This window comes from Nestor notabilis, unplaced genomic scaffold, assembly GCF_000696875.1.
Source record: "Nestor notabilis isolate BGI_N333 unplaced genomic scaffold, ASM69687v1 scaffold20861, whole genome shotgun sequence".
NCBI lineage: Eukaryota > Metazoa > Chordata > Aves > Psittaciformes > Psittacidae > Nestor > Nestor notabilis.
In genome coordinates this window covers 24,148-41,645 of record NW_009914712.1, presented here as the reverse complement: position 1 = coordinate 41,645, position 17,498 = coordinate 24,148, and the positions used below count along the sequence as shown (strand labels likewise).

At 36.4% G+C, this 17,498-nt stretch overlaps 1 protein-coding gene across 1 annotated transcript in view; it reads right to left on the bottom strand.

Moving 5' to 3' along the window:
* Window positions 1-2,353: 2,353 nt before the first annotated feature.
* Window positions 2,354-17,498, bottom strand: part of GUCY1B3 (guanylate cyclase 1, soluble, beta 3) — a 39,286-nt gene continuing 24,141 nt past the window's right edge. The window contains exons 5-13 of the mRNA XM_010023789.1: window positions 13,428-13,658; window positions 12,315-12,431; window positions 11,366-11,499; window positions 10,371-10,568; window positions 8,327-8,564; window positions 7,468-7,608; window positions 6,325-6,479; window positions 5,888-6,014; window positions 2,354-2,977 (exon numbers count right to left, since the gene is read on the bottom strand). Of these exons, the coding sequence (XP_010022091.1) occupies window positions 2,954-2,977; window positions 5,888-6,014; window positions 6,325-6,479; window positions 7,468-7,608; window positions 8,327-8,564; window positions 10,371-10,568; window positions 11,366-11,499; window positions 12,315-12,431; window positions 13,428-13,658 (1,365 nt within the window). The 3' untranslated portion in view covers window positions 2,354-2,953. The remainder of the gene's footprint in view (window positions 2,978-5,887; window positions 6,015-6,324; window positions 6,480-7,467; window positions 7,609-8,326; window positions 8,565-10,370; window positions 10,569-11,365; window positions 11,500-12,314; window positions 12,432-13,427; window positions 13,659-17,498) is intronic.

Below are 17,498 nucleotides of genomic sequence, written 5' to 3'. Positions count from 1 at the left end.
GATGTCTCCTGTTCCTACAAATCTATAGTGAAGGTGAACCACAGTCCCCAGATCCTACAAAATTTAATTGGGCATTCAGCTGGACCTAGTGGATAGTCCCAACAGAAATATCAGCAATAAGGATAAAGGCCACTACTTACATGAATAATTCATCACTCTGTTACATCATCACATCTGGGGACAAGGATGAGGTGCTATACCTACAAGATCATTACAGCTAAGCTGGTGCTGGATACAGGATGGAAAAGAATTATAAGCTGTGCAGTAGCTTGTGACATAAATTGAAGAGATCAGAGCCGAAGTCCTAACATTCAGCCTTCTGCTCCAGCTGCTGACTTGTTTACATATTCCATCTATATCCCAGTTGACATCTGTTAATGCATTTGCTGGAATGGCAAAGTTTGCAAGCTCACACTCTCCTAAAACAAAATAGAGTTCTGCTTGCGTAGCTTATAGTTTTGTCTGTCTCCATGTGTAACTTTTCAGAAACATGAGTTATAAAACCAGCAGTATTCCACCCATGCTCTTCCCATTTATTGAAGTTTCAAGATAGTTTTCAAGCTATTCTTATTTATAAAGCCCTTCTAGTTCCCTAACGATAGTAGTACATTTTAATTTCTTTTTGTAAGTAAAAAATACAAGAATAACTGTTGTGATACTAAATCACCACAGTTAAATAGAAGAGGCAATAGAACTACATAACATAATAGAACACAAAAGAACTAAATGCCTACAGAAGTTTTTAACTGTTATCTGAGAGCAATATTTTACCAAAGTTTAATTTCAAGTAGCTGAATGTGACATTTAAGTGAAGACCAGTTTTAGCAATAAAAGCAGTGCCCAAATCGTACTGGCTTCCTTGAGATAAAAAGCTCTTACGCGAACACAATCCATGAGCTATTATTCTAGTGCTTTTAGAAATTGTTTATATTACAGAGTAGGTTAACAGGAGCTTTAATACTTTGAAATTATTAAGAAGGTAAAATAAAAAGTCAAAGCAGTATTTGAGTGTTCTTCCACAGCTTGAAGCATTATACAGAAACTTCAGTTACTTCACATCCATTTGCATGAATTATGTCAATACACAACCACAGCTGACACAAATCCCGTATCTTTAGCAGTCACCATTAATGTTTTGGCAGGCTTGATTAACTTTAAGTGCAAATTGCTCTTGTGTATCTATGAGAGTGAGGGCAATCTGTCACGGAGTGCTGGGATGCGTCGCTGACAGTGAGATGATGGAAAGGAATGTATGTGGCTTCCTCTCTTCATTTCTCATTCCTAAAGTTTTGGTTGGTAATGAACATCCTGCTCAAAGTGGATGGCTAGTAATTTTTGCTTGTTAAATATTGTCCAAGAGTTTCAAAGGAGTGTATACATTTTTGTGACCCCGTCTCCTATTTTTGGAGCATTAATCTGAACATTTTGAACACTACTTTAATCTGAGGATGTGAACCACTAGCCTGAATGTGGGAGAATTTTGGACATTTGCAAACATTGGAACAATGACTTGATAAATTATTTACACTTGGACTTCCAATTATGCAATGGAGAACATACTTCTTTTGTATGATCAACAAATGATCAACAGCAATGAAATACAGCTTTCACTGAAAAGAAAGTCCCCAGATTTCTGTTAAGTCAGTGGAAAAAATAATTTATTGCAATTTCTTTTGCACATTAACATGAAACATTTATACATATATATTCTGTGCTGATCAGGTATACTAGATATAGACAAATTTATACACAAAGTAATTGCACTATCATGTTTTATAATGCAAATATTCAGAAATTATCAGTCAGATAAGAACAGGTATTATTCACATAAAATGCACTGTATGTTGAAGTTATGGAAGGTTCACGCATCTGAAACTTCATCCACTTTTACTAACTATATCAGCTGATAAAAGACACTATGTCCCCTTAGAAGATTTGCATCCTTTGACTATCCATGATGCCTAAAATACTATCAATCAGGTCCTCCCAAGGTATAAAATAAGATCATTTCTAAAAATTAAGAGAGACCAAACCAAAAGGCAACCGTGACTACCATGACTGGACAGCATGCCTTTCAATTTTGAGGGCTCCATCAGAAAAGATTCAAAGCACTACAGGCAGTCTAAAATTGTCCAGCAATCTGTTATTAACATGACAACTTAATTTACTTAATAAAAATCGATGACAAATACATTGCAAGTGAAGAGCATTTCAGGAGAAGTACATTGGCACATGCTTCAAATGGCAGTATCAGACAAACAACTGCCCCCTTTCAATACAGAAAATGCTTACATAGTGTAGACAAAGGGAAAATACACAGAATGGTATCAAAAGAAGAACCTTTTTCTAACCAGGAATTTACAGTGCATCAAGTGTTATTCACAACATGAGTGGTAAGCATGGTAATAATAGAACTAAATCTGATAAACAACATTCATACAATAATTTTCATAATGCTGCTTTAGGTATTATTCTTTAAAATAGTTCTTCAGGTTCATTGTTCTGCCCAACAAATGAAATACCTATCCTTCCAGAAATGTCACTGATTGACATAACCACAATACTTCAGAGATGAAGATGAAGATGTGAAGCATCACACTGAAGTGGTTAGTTGTAGCGTGCATACTACAAAATTGTATTCAATATTATTTGGCAGTAGGAAGGGCCACATGACTGACGTGCAAAAATGTGTATCAAAAAAAGGAAAGCTTGAAATACATGCTCATAGCAGAGATATAACAATACCAAACATCAAGGAAAAAAACAAAACATAGCAAGCGAGCCTGGAGAAAAATGGTGAGTATGATTTCAGGAGCAGGGCAAAAGACAATGGTACTGCATGTGGCAATGGGAGATATGATGTGAAATAACATCCATAACAACCTTACTGCCTGGTACCCTATTTGGAGACAGTATTGTACCCTATCCAGCGTCCTCTTCCTCTTCTCTCAGCTTAGAGAGCATCTTGATTTGTTTCCTTGAACGCATGCAAGTAGAATTTGAGAAGTAAGGGATTTTTTTTGAAGCAACAGCATGGTGGGTCAGTGCAGTAACAAAATACATTTTTCAACTTGCAACTAGTAGCAGTAAATAATAAAAATAATAAAATACAAAATAGATAATACACCTATTTCTTTTGTATGTGTTTTATGTTGGAATGTAATAATTCCTACATTCCCTGATGAAATACCAGCTCTGACTGGGATACTTTAACTTGTTCCCATCAGTAATGTGGGGACAGAGCAGAAGAGAGATATCTGAAGGTGGAGAATGATGGAAATTGAAGTCAAACATGTGAGGCTTTCTGCAAGCTTTATTTTTTTATAACAAATCTGTTTCTCAAGAGAGAAGCTGCTGCTGAACTTCTGTTAAAATAATAATGATAGTAATAATCTTATGCAAACAAGTGGATGCAAAATTAACAGTTGGTCCCTGTTACTTTTGTTCTATGTATATTTCTGATGCAATTCTAATTTTTACTGTAATGGTATCATGGAAGAGGTAAGTGGAAAAAAGTAAAGAAGCAGCAGTCCAAATCGACACTGATTCTTGTAAATCAGGTGTTTCTCAGAAGTAACTACTGCTCCTGGTGACTGATATTAGAGATGTCAATTTAGGAACCAAGTTTGAGTTATGCTGACCTGCTCCAACCTTACCATTTTCTACAGGTTTAGCAGAAAGACACCATATTGTAAACCTTGGCTTCACATCTCTATGCCAGCTCTAAGTATTTTGTCCCCTTTCCTCACCATGTATTAATTACTAGGCTTAAGGGTAAAATATTACGCTGATAGACCTGCAAATGCTGAGGTAATTACTCTCTAAGGGATATAATGGAGAATATATCACTAATGTGAATCTATCGTAGATTTAAAGATATTGGAGGTAGAAAACATCACAGTAAAAGAACGATCAACAGAAATATCTTCAGGATGATTTAAGAAATATTTTCATGTTTACTTCTGTAAGCCACTTTTGCAATATTCTGGAGTGACTTTTCAGGAAATTTACCATATGGTTTCTGAATGTATGTTAGCAGGCCATATTTATTGTTATGAACAGTCCCCCTGAAATTAACAGCACTGCACATCATAATACATTAGCATGTGCATGTATTTGAAAGGTCAGAGAGAATAAGATTCTGAAAAGAAAAACAAGACTAGACCCTTGCCTAAAAAGTCTAAAGAAAAGCAATTACTCTAAGGTAATCAAACATAAAAAATCGGTTATCTGATTTCTGGTTTTGTATTACAACTATCATGTACAGCCCATATAGTGCCAGAAATAACATGAAGAGTACCTTCACAAGACAAAGAGAAACTGCAAATAGTTCAGAAAAACTTAAAAGGATAAAACTCAGTGCATCTTTTTGTGTATAGACAGATGAAGTCATGCAAGTGAAAAAGAATTAAAAGATTGTAGAGGATTATATTCTTTCACTTTTCAAACATGTGTGGGGCTTAAACCAGGAAAATACCCACCTGACTCAGTAACCTTCTGAAATTTTACATTTAAAATTACAATGTGCCCTGGTACAAATGGCAGGATATAATTTGTAATGCAGAAAAAAGTGAAAGGTATTTAATTAAAAAATATTTTAAATACAACTATAGATTTGAAAGAACAGTAGCCATGTGAAATTATAGTTAATCTTGATATAGAATAAAAAATGGAAAGTATTATCAAAAGAGGCACCCATAACATTATTGTAAGTAATATATACTAAAATCCAGACTTCAGCAGAGTTAAAGTACAGGCTCTCCCCTGAAGTTTAATACTGGGAGTTACCATTAAAAAGTATTCAAATACTTGGGTACCAGTGGTAGTAAGTCTTTATTAGATCTACTAAAAAGCCCAAACACTTTAACAACCTAAATTTCATTTTCAGAAGCACATCAGTATTTAGATGCATAATCGATTCCTGTGACTTCAAGAATAATTTCAGCCAAGGTAACTGATGACTTTCATTATTTTAGTCAAGTGTATTTTTAAGATTAAATACATTAGCTTACAACTCTTTGTATTAATTTAGGGCAAAATTCAAGCTATGTAAATTACTTTTACCCCTTTTTTCTCCCCGCTGGCAATGGGTAGGAATGTATGCACCTGCTCAGCTACAGCAAATCGGCTGGCATACTGTAACCTGATTAAATGTCTAAGTTTGTAGCACACTTATGAGTCTAGATGTCATTGGCTTTCTATGAGATTTCGGTTAATACATGCCCAAATTTCTGAAATTGAGGGATAAGCTTCAAGACCATTCAGTGCTTGAAGAGCTTTACCTTACATCATTTTGAGGAGAAGATTTAGGCTCATATGTAATTTAGAAGAAATAGTTTTCACCTTGTGTATTTCTAAAACAAGACCTCTATTATGCAACAGTCTCTGAACAAGCAGATCCATCTGGGGTTAAATGACCACCGTACTCATCAGGTGTGAAACTGCCTGGAAGTAGTTGCTGGACTATTGCCTGAATATTTGAAGGCACATTTATTCACCCACTGTAAGAAAGTAAATGGTGAATTTTGAACTGCTGATAACCAGACGTGCCAGCTAAACACAAACATTATATTGCAAAATCTAGTACAGTGAAGAAATCCGTAAGAAAACTGAGATATAAATATTTAAACACTTGGCATTCTCTCAAGGACTTTTTAAAGTACAAAAATATTTTTTCAGGGACTGCATAAGCTGCAAAGACAAATAATCAAGGACTTTTATGTGCTGTCAAGATAGTAAACGGATTAATGATATAGTGTTGTACAAAACTCCGTTTTTTCTAGGGAACATTTAGTTTTGAGAATGCAAATGGATATCAGTGGTTTAGATTAAATTTGTCATATTTATGCCTTGTTTAAAGAAAAAATTACATGCTGGTTAGTCATACCTCTGTCTCTGTACTCTTTCTGGACAAAAACCAAACCTGCATTGGTTCTTTTTTACCCTTCATAGAAACTGGACCCCTGTACTCCAGGTGGAACTGAGGATCTGAATTTTCTGGTGCCATGAGACACCTGAAATTAAAAGAGAAAACATGTAAATGTATGTACTCTGCATGTATGCCACATACTATATAAAATATTAAACATGATACAGATATGTGAGCAACAAAAGAGTCAAAGCTATCTCCAGATCATTATTGTATTTGCATACCAATAAAGATATATCATAATGCAGTCTGCCATACAGTTTCATGAGATCTGATATATTTAAATAATGTGTTGCAGGACTCCTATCACTTTCAACTTGAGACACTTTGATGTTACGCTGTCAGTGTGATTTCTTTCAAGATGTCAACACCAATAAAAATACTGCATTACTCACCTGTAAGTATATTCAGAGACATTGATCTTTCCCTTTTCTCCAGTAGTTTCTGTTCTGCTTGTTAGATTCACAGTATTTCCAAAGAGACAGTAACGTGGCATCCTTTGGCCTATGACACCTGTGACTACCTCACCAGTATGGATTCCTATTGTTATCTTTAGAGAGAAAAAAATAAAGTTTGAATATTCAAAATCAAAGCACCTAATCTGATGCTTCTTACTAAATACAAGTATTATGCTATTTCTATCTACTTGAGGGCTTTTTTTCTTTCAAAGTGCTCCTCCTGCTTCTTCAAAGCCTTGCATTCCGTGTTTTGTGTCACTTCTTTTTATTGTAGTGCAGTGTCATGGCTCTGCCTCCCACATGAAAGAACAAACTGTATTCTTCCAGCATGCAACAGGCCATGCTGCAATTATGTACTGTGAAATTTTAAAAAATGTAAAAGAGGCATACTCTGCAGATCTGTGTTTAATGAGTAGTCAGAAGGAGCAGAAATGGATGTTTTAGGTCAAACAAAAAAGATGTTTCTCGTATGAAAACATCATAGTATTTTTTCAGTTAAAAGCTCAAGAGGAGAGGGGCTTGGAGAAACTCATTCTTGTAGCACATTACAATTATTGTAAAGCCCCAAATCAAACCTTCTTGCTTCTTTGCCCAGTGACAAAGTACACAGATCTAAGCTAGGTGTTAAATCAGTAACATTCATGTAACTAGAAATATGCATCAAACAGTATTTTGCTCTCACAGCCTTCCGATGAGAATAGGTCAATGCAGCCTCCCCACTTCAAAAATATCACTGAAAGAATATTATTGTTCTGTTCATTGAGACAAAGAAGACTCAATGAATTGTACTTGATACACAGTGGGAATTTCCTGATTAGATTGAAATGATTGGAAAACAGACACAAATCATGCAAACCTAATTTAGTCCTTTAAAAGGTTAAGCACAATAATTAGATTTTAAGGTCTGGGAACTGAATGTGTCACATCTACATGTGACCCTCCATATTATTTGTAGGTATCAGTCTCAAAAGTTAACAGTTTTAAAGCTTGCTTGAACTGGGACTTGAGCATTATCTTATTTCAAAGTATTACCATCATATTAAAGAATGGGCTCTCATTCAAGCCCTCACATTTACTAACCTGTACAGGCTCACCATCTACTTGAACTTGGCCTGCTATTTCCATCATATCCAATGCAAGGTGGCAGATAGATCGAGCATGATGAATGCAAGGCTCAGGTAGACCACTCACTGTCATATACTTGTCCCCAACTGTTTCCACCTATCAAGATAAATACTTTTCAATTACTTTATAATCATGGGCTTTAGAGTACTAGAATGAACATATTGCTTCCTACAAGACTGCTTGTTCTTTCAGAAAGCTTCTCTTCACTTTCATTCCAATCACCCTAATCCTCATCATCTCTACTTGTTACTGAAGAGAATGTACTGTCTGCCCACAATGTAACCAATTAAAATGACACTGTAAGCTAGGAATTAACCTTACACACGTAAGCACACAAGCATACACAGGTACATATACAATGTACGTATCTCTTTACCTGTCTACCTGCTACCAGCCGCATCTGCAACTACACCTCATTCCTAATGAAATTCACATTATGAATAACTGAATAATAAGTTATAATTTACAACCAGGAGGCTCAGGTATATGACTGAAAAATTTAAAAGCACAGGGTCAGCAGAACCATAAACTGCTTGTTCACATCTGCTAAATGTAGAAGTAGATTTGCATATCCACCTACTGTGTGACTGTGCAGAAATCCTGCTGGGAACTAAAGCCTCAATGTTCCTTCAAACATTTAAACAACATACTCCTCTTTAGCTATGTAATAGCAATTTACACAGTTCAAAGACTGCAAACACAACTTCCTTTTTTTTTTTTTTTAAAGCCTAAAATCCAAAGGATGGAAGAGACTAGCAGGATAGTAAGCTATTGAAAAGTCACAGATTAAATACTTTGAAAAGCTTCTGCTTACCTTATAAACAAATGGATTCCGTCGTGAATCAGTCAGAATATCAAATCTCGTGTAAAGATCATTTAAAAGGTTCACAATCTTCATGGCTCCCTCTCCAGAGGCATGTTTACTACAGAAGGCATTGAATCCAACAATGCCACTGAACAGAATAGTCACATTGTCATACCGCTTAGCTGGAACAGGACGCTTGTGTCTCAGCTCATTTGCCACTGATGGTGGCAGAACAGAGTACAGTAATCTAAATGTGTAAGAAAAGAAAGGCACAAGCAAAACAGAAAGAATGTGAAGAAAGGTCTTTACATCAGCATTTGTCAAATATTAACTTAGTACCTTCCATAGGGTTTGTAAGAGACCTGCATGATCAAAGAACAATGTAAGATGTGCTCGCTAAAGAACATGTTATTTGGGAAACAGGAACTGATATATATCAGCATACCTAAAGCCATGCATTTCAAACACAAATTAATACATCTAAATTACCAACAAAATGAGGCACATATTACTAAATCTTCTGACATGATCTGTTAGTAGTGTCTTGGATCATTTTTACTTATTGCATAAGCATTTCTGCTCTACCCTCAGCTCATCTAATCTGGTTTTCCTCACTGAACCACAAATATGGCAAAAAAAGGCCACGAAGAGATCAGTTTTCCACCTTTGATCAATTCTTGCATTGCTAAATGCTTCCCCTTCTGTTGAGAATGCTGCTTTTAGGGCTTATTGCTTGTTTTGGTTTTTTTTTTAATTGTCTACATGGCCTATTAACACTTGTTTCAATTTACAAATTATGCAAATAAAATCCAAATCACACACAAAGAGCTTCACCCTACTCTCATGTGTATTCCTTCAACTTTCTAACTGACAAATTAAGGTGTATTTCCCTCTTTACACAGCTAAGTGGACAAGCTAAAGATCTCTGACTGTTTCAGAAATCTTGAGCATTACTTTGTACACAGCCTCCTGCACAAACCCTTATCAGAGTTTTTGGCAAGTTCACTACTTCATGTGTTATAGCTAGTGAATACTTTTGACACTGTCTGTTCCAGCAGCTGCCAAGAAGGCTAGAATTCCTGAAGATAAAGTGACTTTATAAAGCAAAGCAACAGGAATGAATAAAAAAAAAAATATTTTTTTAGGCTTGTCCATGTCTTTCAGATCTTTTTACAATAATTTCCATTACTACAAAAAAATAAAAATGTATCTATCCACAGAATTAATAGCACAATGAATATTAATTCTACTACTAAACAAGTATAATCCACAAGAAATTCTTCTATTACAGAGATGGGAACTACATTTTAAAAACAAGAGTCAATCATCAATGCCACACTGTTTGTAACACAAACTTTCAATTTACCTGCCAGCAGTCCTTGAGCTGAGCTGCCACAGACTAATGCTATGAATTTGATTTTACAGTTACCTGTAGAAATGGATTTGGGGCTCAATGCACACACTTTATTTGTTGTGTACTTATATCTGGATCACCCCAAACTCACTTTTACAGGTAACTATAATACAAAATTTATAGCATTAGCCTATTGCAAAACTTCACCTTTACACAGACTATTTTTGAGGCTTGCAAGATACGTTTTTCTCTTCTATTAACCTGTAAGCATGGCACTCCAGAAAGACAAAGTGGTCTACAGGTGGTTTACAGAACTCTGTCAGACAGTAGCATATGGCCACTCACTAAATTCATTTTGGCTACAAGGACTGAATGTACAAAAGTTTGTAAACTACTTGTTCAGGTAACTCACAAAGCAAAAAGGATCATCAGTTCACTTCTCATAACTTTCTTTACCAGGGAGGGAGCAATCAAAGCACCTAAGCATGTAATAGCCTAGACTGCAGATCACATTTGACAATCTAAATGAAGAAATACCCTATGAAGCGTTAAAGTAAAATGTTCTTTCTTGACTCCAAATTTAACAGTACTGAGTATCTCTCATATTCCTTCCAAGATTCTGTTATTTTTTGAAGAAGACAGCTATAAATAATATATTGCTGTGACAGTTTCAGCTCAAAATCAGGATTTGGTTCTTACGTGTCTGTCTTTTTCTTTTCATCTTCCAGTGCACGCAGTGTGTGCTGCAGTCTGTCAGTGAGGATCTCAAGCTCTTGAGTCAGTTTATATTCCTCTCTGAACTGCTCTCCCAAAAGTACCAGATCACGGGTAGCATCATGCAATGGAATATCACTCAGATATAAACCTCGCCTGGTTAAATCATCCAAGTTCATCACACTGCAATGTGAAGAAACGTATAATAGTATGTGTACAATTTAACTTGCTGAAGGAGCATTTGAAACTCAAACGAAAAGCACAGGCTGCTGAATAACAGCAGAAAGATGATGCTTCTGAACTTGTGATGAGCTGTACAACATGCCCCTTCTATGAAATACCATATTTGTGTTCATCCATGTTAACAGATGGCTCTTGATTGTTGTATTTAAATACAGAATTCTCATTGATGAGTTCCATGAATGTACCAAATGTACATACTTCACAAATAAAACCAAGATTACACCAAAGTAGCCTCTTCCCCTTCTGTCTTCATCCACACTTTCCCTTTCACACAGGAGATTATCATAACTGTAATCTGATGTGTTAGCTCAACGTGCTCTAACCTAAAGACGCCCTCCATTCAATCCCCCATTCTAACCACTTCTTTACAATCATCAATGATCTATTACATTAAAACTACTGAAAAAATATATGAATCCACATAGGAAACCAAATCAGTGATGTTTCTTAGCACTCTCAGAGTAAGAAACAAAGGACAAAACTTGCCGAAAGTCCTGGAACCATGAGGAATTCGCATTTGTACAAACTGGGACAAGGCATCCCAATGTTTCTACTGAATCATTTAATAATCAGTCAAGTTCTGATATTTAAATGCTCCTCCCTCTTTTAGTATAAACACACTGAAAACAATGAAATCAATATTTGAACCAATTAATCTCTGTACTACTATTCTCATAAGTGTCCTTAATATTAGTAACTGTAAAATGAAAATCAATATTGTAGAACTCTTAAGGTACCTTGGTGAACAAAGAAAGAGAATGCTGTCTGCTTCAGGCAAGTAGATCATTTGCCCTTTCAGGCGTAAGCAGCTGATTTCTGTGCCAGTCAGTTCATCTTCACACTCCAGCTTTTCCACATCCAACAGCCCCTCCTGGTGATAAAAAGTCACAATTATATAAGGGCAATGGTACATGTGTTACACACCAGGCCACATATGTAAGTGACGTCACTATGAAGGCAGTCAATGTTTGGAATAGAGTTACACCCTACATTAAAACCCAATTAATTTCTCATTTGAACATCATACACTACCTATATTTCAATACTATGATTTACTACCTCAAAGATACACAGCATGGTATCTTTCTTTATGTTAATGTTTGTAACTTCTTTTCTTCTGTGTCATGTCTTCACAACAGTTTGACAAAAGTATTGCCTATTCTATGAAGTTCAGTCTGTGCCTGGGAGCATCTCTAAGAAATCTTGTTGTCTTTCTCTCAGGTACATTTTTCTATAAATAAACAGGCTCCTTGACATAGTATATGCTGCTCTACAAGCTCTACATCAGCCACCTGCTCTCCTGCCCTCTCTAGAGAAAAGGACACATAACTGTGTATGAACATATGTATCCAAGCAAGAACACATTTCATATTTGTCTCCCATATTGTTATGAAGCAAAAGTAAATGTAATTATCTTTCTACATATACTTTAGTACAATGCCATATTATGGGTTGGCCCCTTGCAAAGAAAGCATCAGACATGAAGTATATGTACTTCACCATGCCTATAAAGTGATCTACTTGAAAGCCACACATAAATTCACACCTGTGACTTTTTCTTGGCTCAAAAGGGACTACCACTGAGCAAAGAATTTTCTCTGAAGACTTCTGATCTTTCAGCACTTTTTCGTATCTCTTCAAAGCATATTTACTTAAAGAAAAGCCAGGTGAATATTCTCTAATTACCTTGGTCCTCAGTACAAAGACTGTATTGATATGTGAGAGGATCCCATGGAAACTAATATCAATATGAGGCCGGACCAAGGAGAAAACTGACAACAGACTGCAATTTCCTGGCTGCAGCTAGAATTGGGGAAAAAAAAAAGATTGTTATGTTTTATAATAAAATCAAACATGACGTAATTATATTCAATTTGCTTAGATGACAATACTGAATGGAAGAGAATACATGCTTTATGCATTTCTCCATTCAAATACAAGGGTTTTGAACTAAGGATTTTACATCAGAAGTATATCAATTTCAAAGTGAAGTTCTAGTCAGCAAGATGGCTTTGTAAAATTCTGTTAAGACTGTAACATTCATTATCTGTTAAAATGTTCCCACTCTACAGTAAAGAAGCTTTCCAGTGTTTTACTCTTAACTGACCTCCTTTAAAGTACCTTTTCAATAAGCCATGTTCTCTAAAGCATCCCCTCTGATAATAAGGATACTGATACATATATATACACACACCTCACAAATATAGTTTGACTCATCTTAGTTAATACTGATGCTTTTGATGCACAAGCCAAGAAAGCATGCTAGAATTTCTGTTATTCTGCTCTGCAGTTATTGTGCACCCAACAGTTAAAGTATTCAAAGACATTACTATCAAGTAACATATATAGATAATGTTATCTGCTGCTACACTATACAGTAGCATAGGCAAGACCATGTCCTGAACCCCATGCCAAGTTGCACTGACTGTATCACATCCACTTTAACAAGTTATCTACCACTTTTACAGCAAATGTATTTTGGAGTGACCTACGAGAAAGAATAGGGTATCAAGCTAACATTTGACTTGTGGGGGTAATCAGATTTTCTTTGCGCAAGCTTATCCTCTTACTGCATATGGACATGATCATAAGAGACAAAGCTGTTGCAGAATTAGGGCTATTTTCACAATCCTTTTCAAACAAGAGGAGCACAATGTAGTAAATATTATACACTTACACAGGAATGCAATTTAGATAGATAGAGAATCCTAAATCTATTTTACTAATCTTTAAAATAAACCCGTGAAGCCTCTACTACCAGGAATTTCTGTTATTATTCATGCACAAGAATCATCTAACCTGTGGAAGGACTCTGTATATAGCATTGCCACACTGCGTGACCACCAGATCTCTGTCAAATATTATGTGGAAAGGGAAGGCCTTGCAGAAAGTATAGGGACTGATGCGAGACTCTTGGGTACCATTTTCTTCAAATCTGTCAAGGTCTTCATAGTAGTCCTCTTCTTTAGACTCCTTCTCTTCAATTAAAAATTGAATGTGGTCACATTCCTCATTTCTCTGTTGAATAACCTAAAAAATGAAGGGAAGAAAAAAACCTGAAAACTCTGCTACTCGTTAATAACTGGAATGCTATTTTAAAGACAGGAACACATTTAGAGCAAAAAGGTTAATTCAAGAATGATATTTGCATCTTGGAAAATATTGTTTTCTATTAAGTATTTCTGATTTTAGAGAGTCTTTATAATTCCAGGTGAATAATTAAGACTTTGCTTAGGGCTTATTGCTCTTCGCATGAACAACACATTGAGTATCACCCAAATACAATTTCTAAAGCCTGAGTGAAATGCACTTCCTGAAATCAGGGGTCAAGGCTAAGGTTATGCTTGCTTTAACTGGTACTTGCTGGAAAACAGGACTCCTCCCTGCCGTTGAATGAACCTGTGGCAAATCTTGAATTATACAGACCACATGAATCCTTAATTGATAAAATCTGTTTGCAAGGTCTATAACAGAACAGCAAGTAGTGCTGACCAGAGGATGGGCATGTCACAGCCAGCCAGAAGAAAGGTGGATGGAGCAGATGTTTGAATATACAGTCCCTACACTTTTAGGCAGATTGTAAGATGAAGATAAATGGATAAAACTAAAAGTAATGTCAATCTTCTCCAAGCTGCATTCCATATTAAATAAATCACAGGAAAACCTTAGTCTTCTACATCAGTGGAATCTCAAATTAGTGTCTTGAATATAGCTGCTCACACTTTATTAATTTTACTCAAAGTTCATAAAAAGCAGGAAACTAATAGGGATTGTTTTGTTTGCAGTGAGAGTCATGCACTGCAGTATAATTAAAGCTAATAACTAATAGAATAATACAATTTACCTTGAGAGGCCAAATTCACCTCTTCTCAAGCTTAATTAGATTTAATGACTGGAACAGAACAATTCTATTTACACAGTATTGTTTAGTGGCAATTTTCTGGAACATGTTGCACCTGATTCTACTTTACCAGCTAATGTAGGCACCTAAAGGCTGAATGTATGAACAAGTTCAAATGCTAATGCTGATAAAACCTAACTTCCTCAAGAAACTCTGTTGGTAATCCATATGCCAGTGTGTGGCAAAGAGAAGTGGGAAATTATGAGTTAATAAAAGGTAAACCTCAGAAAAATTATATGGTGGTCATTTGAGGAAAACAAGCTATGTGTGTTTGTCTAGGAAAAAAGAACATAGTAGATGGAGACCTAGTTTTCCTCTGAATTTAGGGTTTAAAGGTTCTCCGTGTTCTTCCTCTTCTTTTAAATCATTATCCCTAAGAGACTGTGGCCATACTGAAGCCAGAACATACTTAGAGTCTCAGCTCTTACTTTCTGCCACTCATGCACACTCCCACAAGTTTTATTCTATTCCTAATATGATTGTGGCCAGGGATAGCTGAGATAGAGTAACCTTTTTCAAATGGTGTAGAATTATTACTAGAATTGATCTATCCTCCCAGATCATTTCCAGTCTTGGATCTTACTTCAAAGAGCTGCTCTTGCCGCAACTGAAATAAACACAAAATGCTTATTTTGAATGAAAAGCTTCTTAATTCAGCAAAGCAGTCCTAAAATTAATTTTTAAATATCTAATAATTATTATGGAAATGTTCATATTAACAGCACATCACCTTCCAGAGACAGTAATATTATAACCTACTGACCAAAGAGTCACTGCTGCAAATTTCCCAGGCATCTTCAAGTTTGTTTGCAACACTATTTTTGACCAGACTCCAGGGCATCAAGAAATGCCTGCTGTACTAGTGTATCACATTAGTGCAGCAAATGAACAACAGGCCAAACACATGAAATGTGTCAGATCTATGAGACAGCCACAGTGCCAGCTGTACTCTCCTGGTAAATCTGATATGCTGTGGACATGGCTGGTTTACTGAATTTGATCGTGGTCATCCATGCACAGACCCTTCTTAACAGATACTAGAATTACACCCCTCTCCAGCCTAAGAAAGCTACTGATTCATAACTTCCCACTGGATATGTAATTTCATGACGTTTTTTCTGCTCACATCATTCATGCACTATCTAATCTTCCCATCTCACCAGTTCATCCACCTTGTCAGCAAATTTAAAATAAGCATTTCTAACCATTAACAGAATGTCTTTCTCTATTCTTCCATATATATTGTCCCTTTTGCACAGGATCTATTTTTTGTATTGCTAGCTCCAAACTACGCATGTAGCAGACCACTAGATGCTACTAAAACTTCTTTGACATGAAACGAAGAAGAGAGGGAGTGAGCAAGTGGCTGTGTGGTTCGAAGTTACCGGCTGGGCTTAAACCACGATACAGAACTTGTTAAATTCTGTCCCTTCACACTTGTACCTACAGATCCAACCTAATTGGCCAAAGACCTGCCCTACATACTCTGTAGTAAGCTTAACTAGGATAGAACTTACCCATTGTTTCATTCTCCAGGCAAAGTTTGTAAGCCACGGAATTTCACTGTCATTTACATACTGTTGAAGAAGCCTCTGTTAAATGCTTGAGAAATGAAAGTTCAGCGACAGAAGCAACAAAGCCAAGAATCAAATGTAATTCTTCCTCCTCTGCGGTCTTAGGTGGTGAAGTGACATCGGTTCACCACATCTAAGAGCTCAATCACCATAGTAACTGCAGTTAAAAACTGAAGGGGAAAATCATTCTCCTGGTTTCAAAGAGAACATGTAACAACTGCTACCATTCCTGTGCTTTCCAGAGGGTATATCTTCAGCGTTAGTCCTTTCTTAGACACGTGAAAAGTCAAACCAATGTGTCAGAGAAGGACAATTGAGAGAACGGTTATTTTAAAATGACGTGGTTTAATGCATTTGGTGAGCTTCACACAAGACATTAAATCCAGCCAGTATCACTGTGATACAGCAGGTATAATGAACATGTGCTATCTGTTAAATTTCCACTGATGCACCTACATGACGAAACTCAATTCTATAGATATAAGCATGTCCCTGAGATACACTCATATCTCGGGACAGAGCCGGGGGGGGGGAAGCACAGATTGTCCTTGGACAGGGATCTTTTCCCATCAGATTGTGAAGATTAATACAAAGTCAGGGCTTTGCCACTTAAAGGTCAGCACACGATGAAATTCTTGATCTCTTCTGATCAAAACCAAGTGTGCAATGCTACTTGATGAATTTTACTGCAGCTGTTTTGGGGTGATCCTGAGGCAAAGTAGTTCTCTGTGTAAATGGTACCACCCTTAGCTTTGCACACCCAACATTAAAACTGTGAGAATATCTCTAAGTTTCTGGCTGCCCTTGTGTCAGAATTAGAGGCTGATCATGCTGCATGACTGACATCTTCATACACAGCCAGCATTTTAACGTGTGGTCAGTACTGCTTGTCCTGCACAAGTACTGAAGTAGTTTCTAGGTCAGCTCTCCAGCTGGTCACATCTTGGCTTTGATTTTTATATTGCCATTAGTAATGAGACAGTCTGAAATTATAATCTTGTCAAGGACTTCCCCTGATCTTTTTTTCATTTTATATTGTAAACCATCTTCCCTGTCCAAAAGAAAGACACTGAGAGTCTGCTCTCAGATAACAACAGAACTGCAAAAATCTGTTTTCACAACAGATTTCTGGGCTTTGTAGGATTGTACAACATTCTTTGTTGACCGGTACCATTTGTAGCTTTGAGGGAATCCCTGTCCTGACTTCACCTTCACAGGTTAGGCTCATTTATACACAACCAAGCTCTGACAAGTGAACCAAGAGAAGTCATAACCAGAGAGCTTCTAACAGAGATCTCATGTCAAAGCTGGTCACCAGCACCATGAAGTTTTTTAGTTCTCATACTGGTACTGGTGGAACTCAAATATTCTTAGGATGTTCTCAAAGTCAGGAAC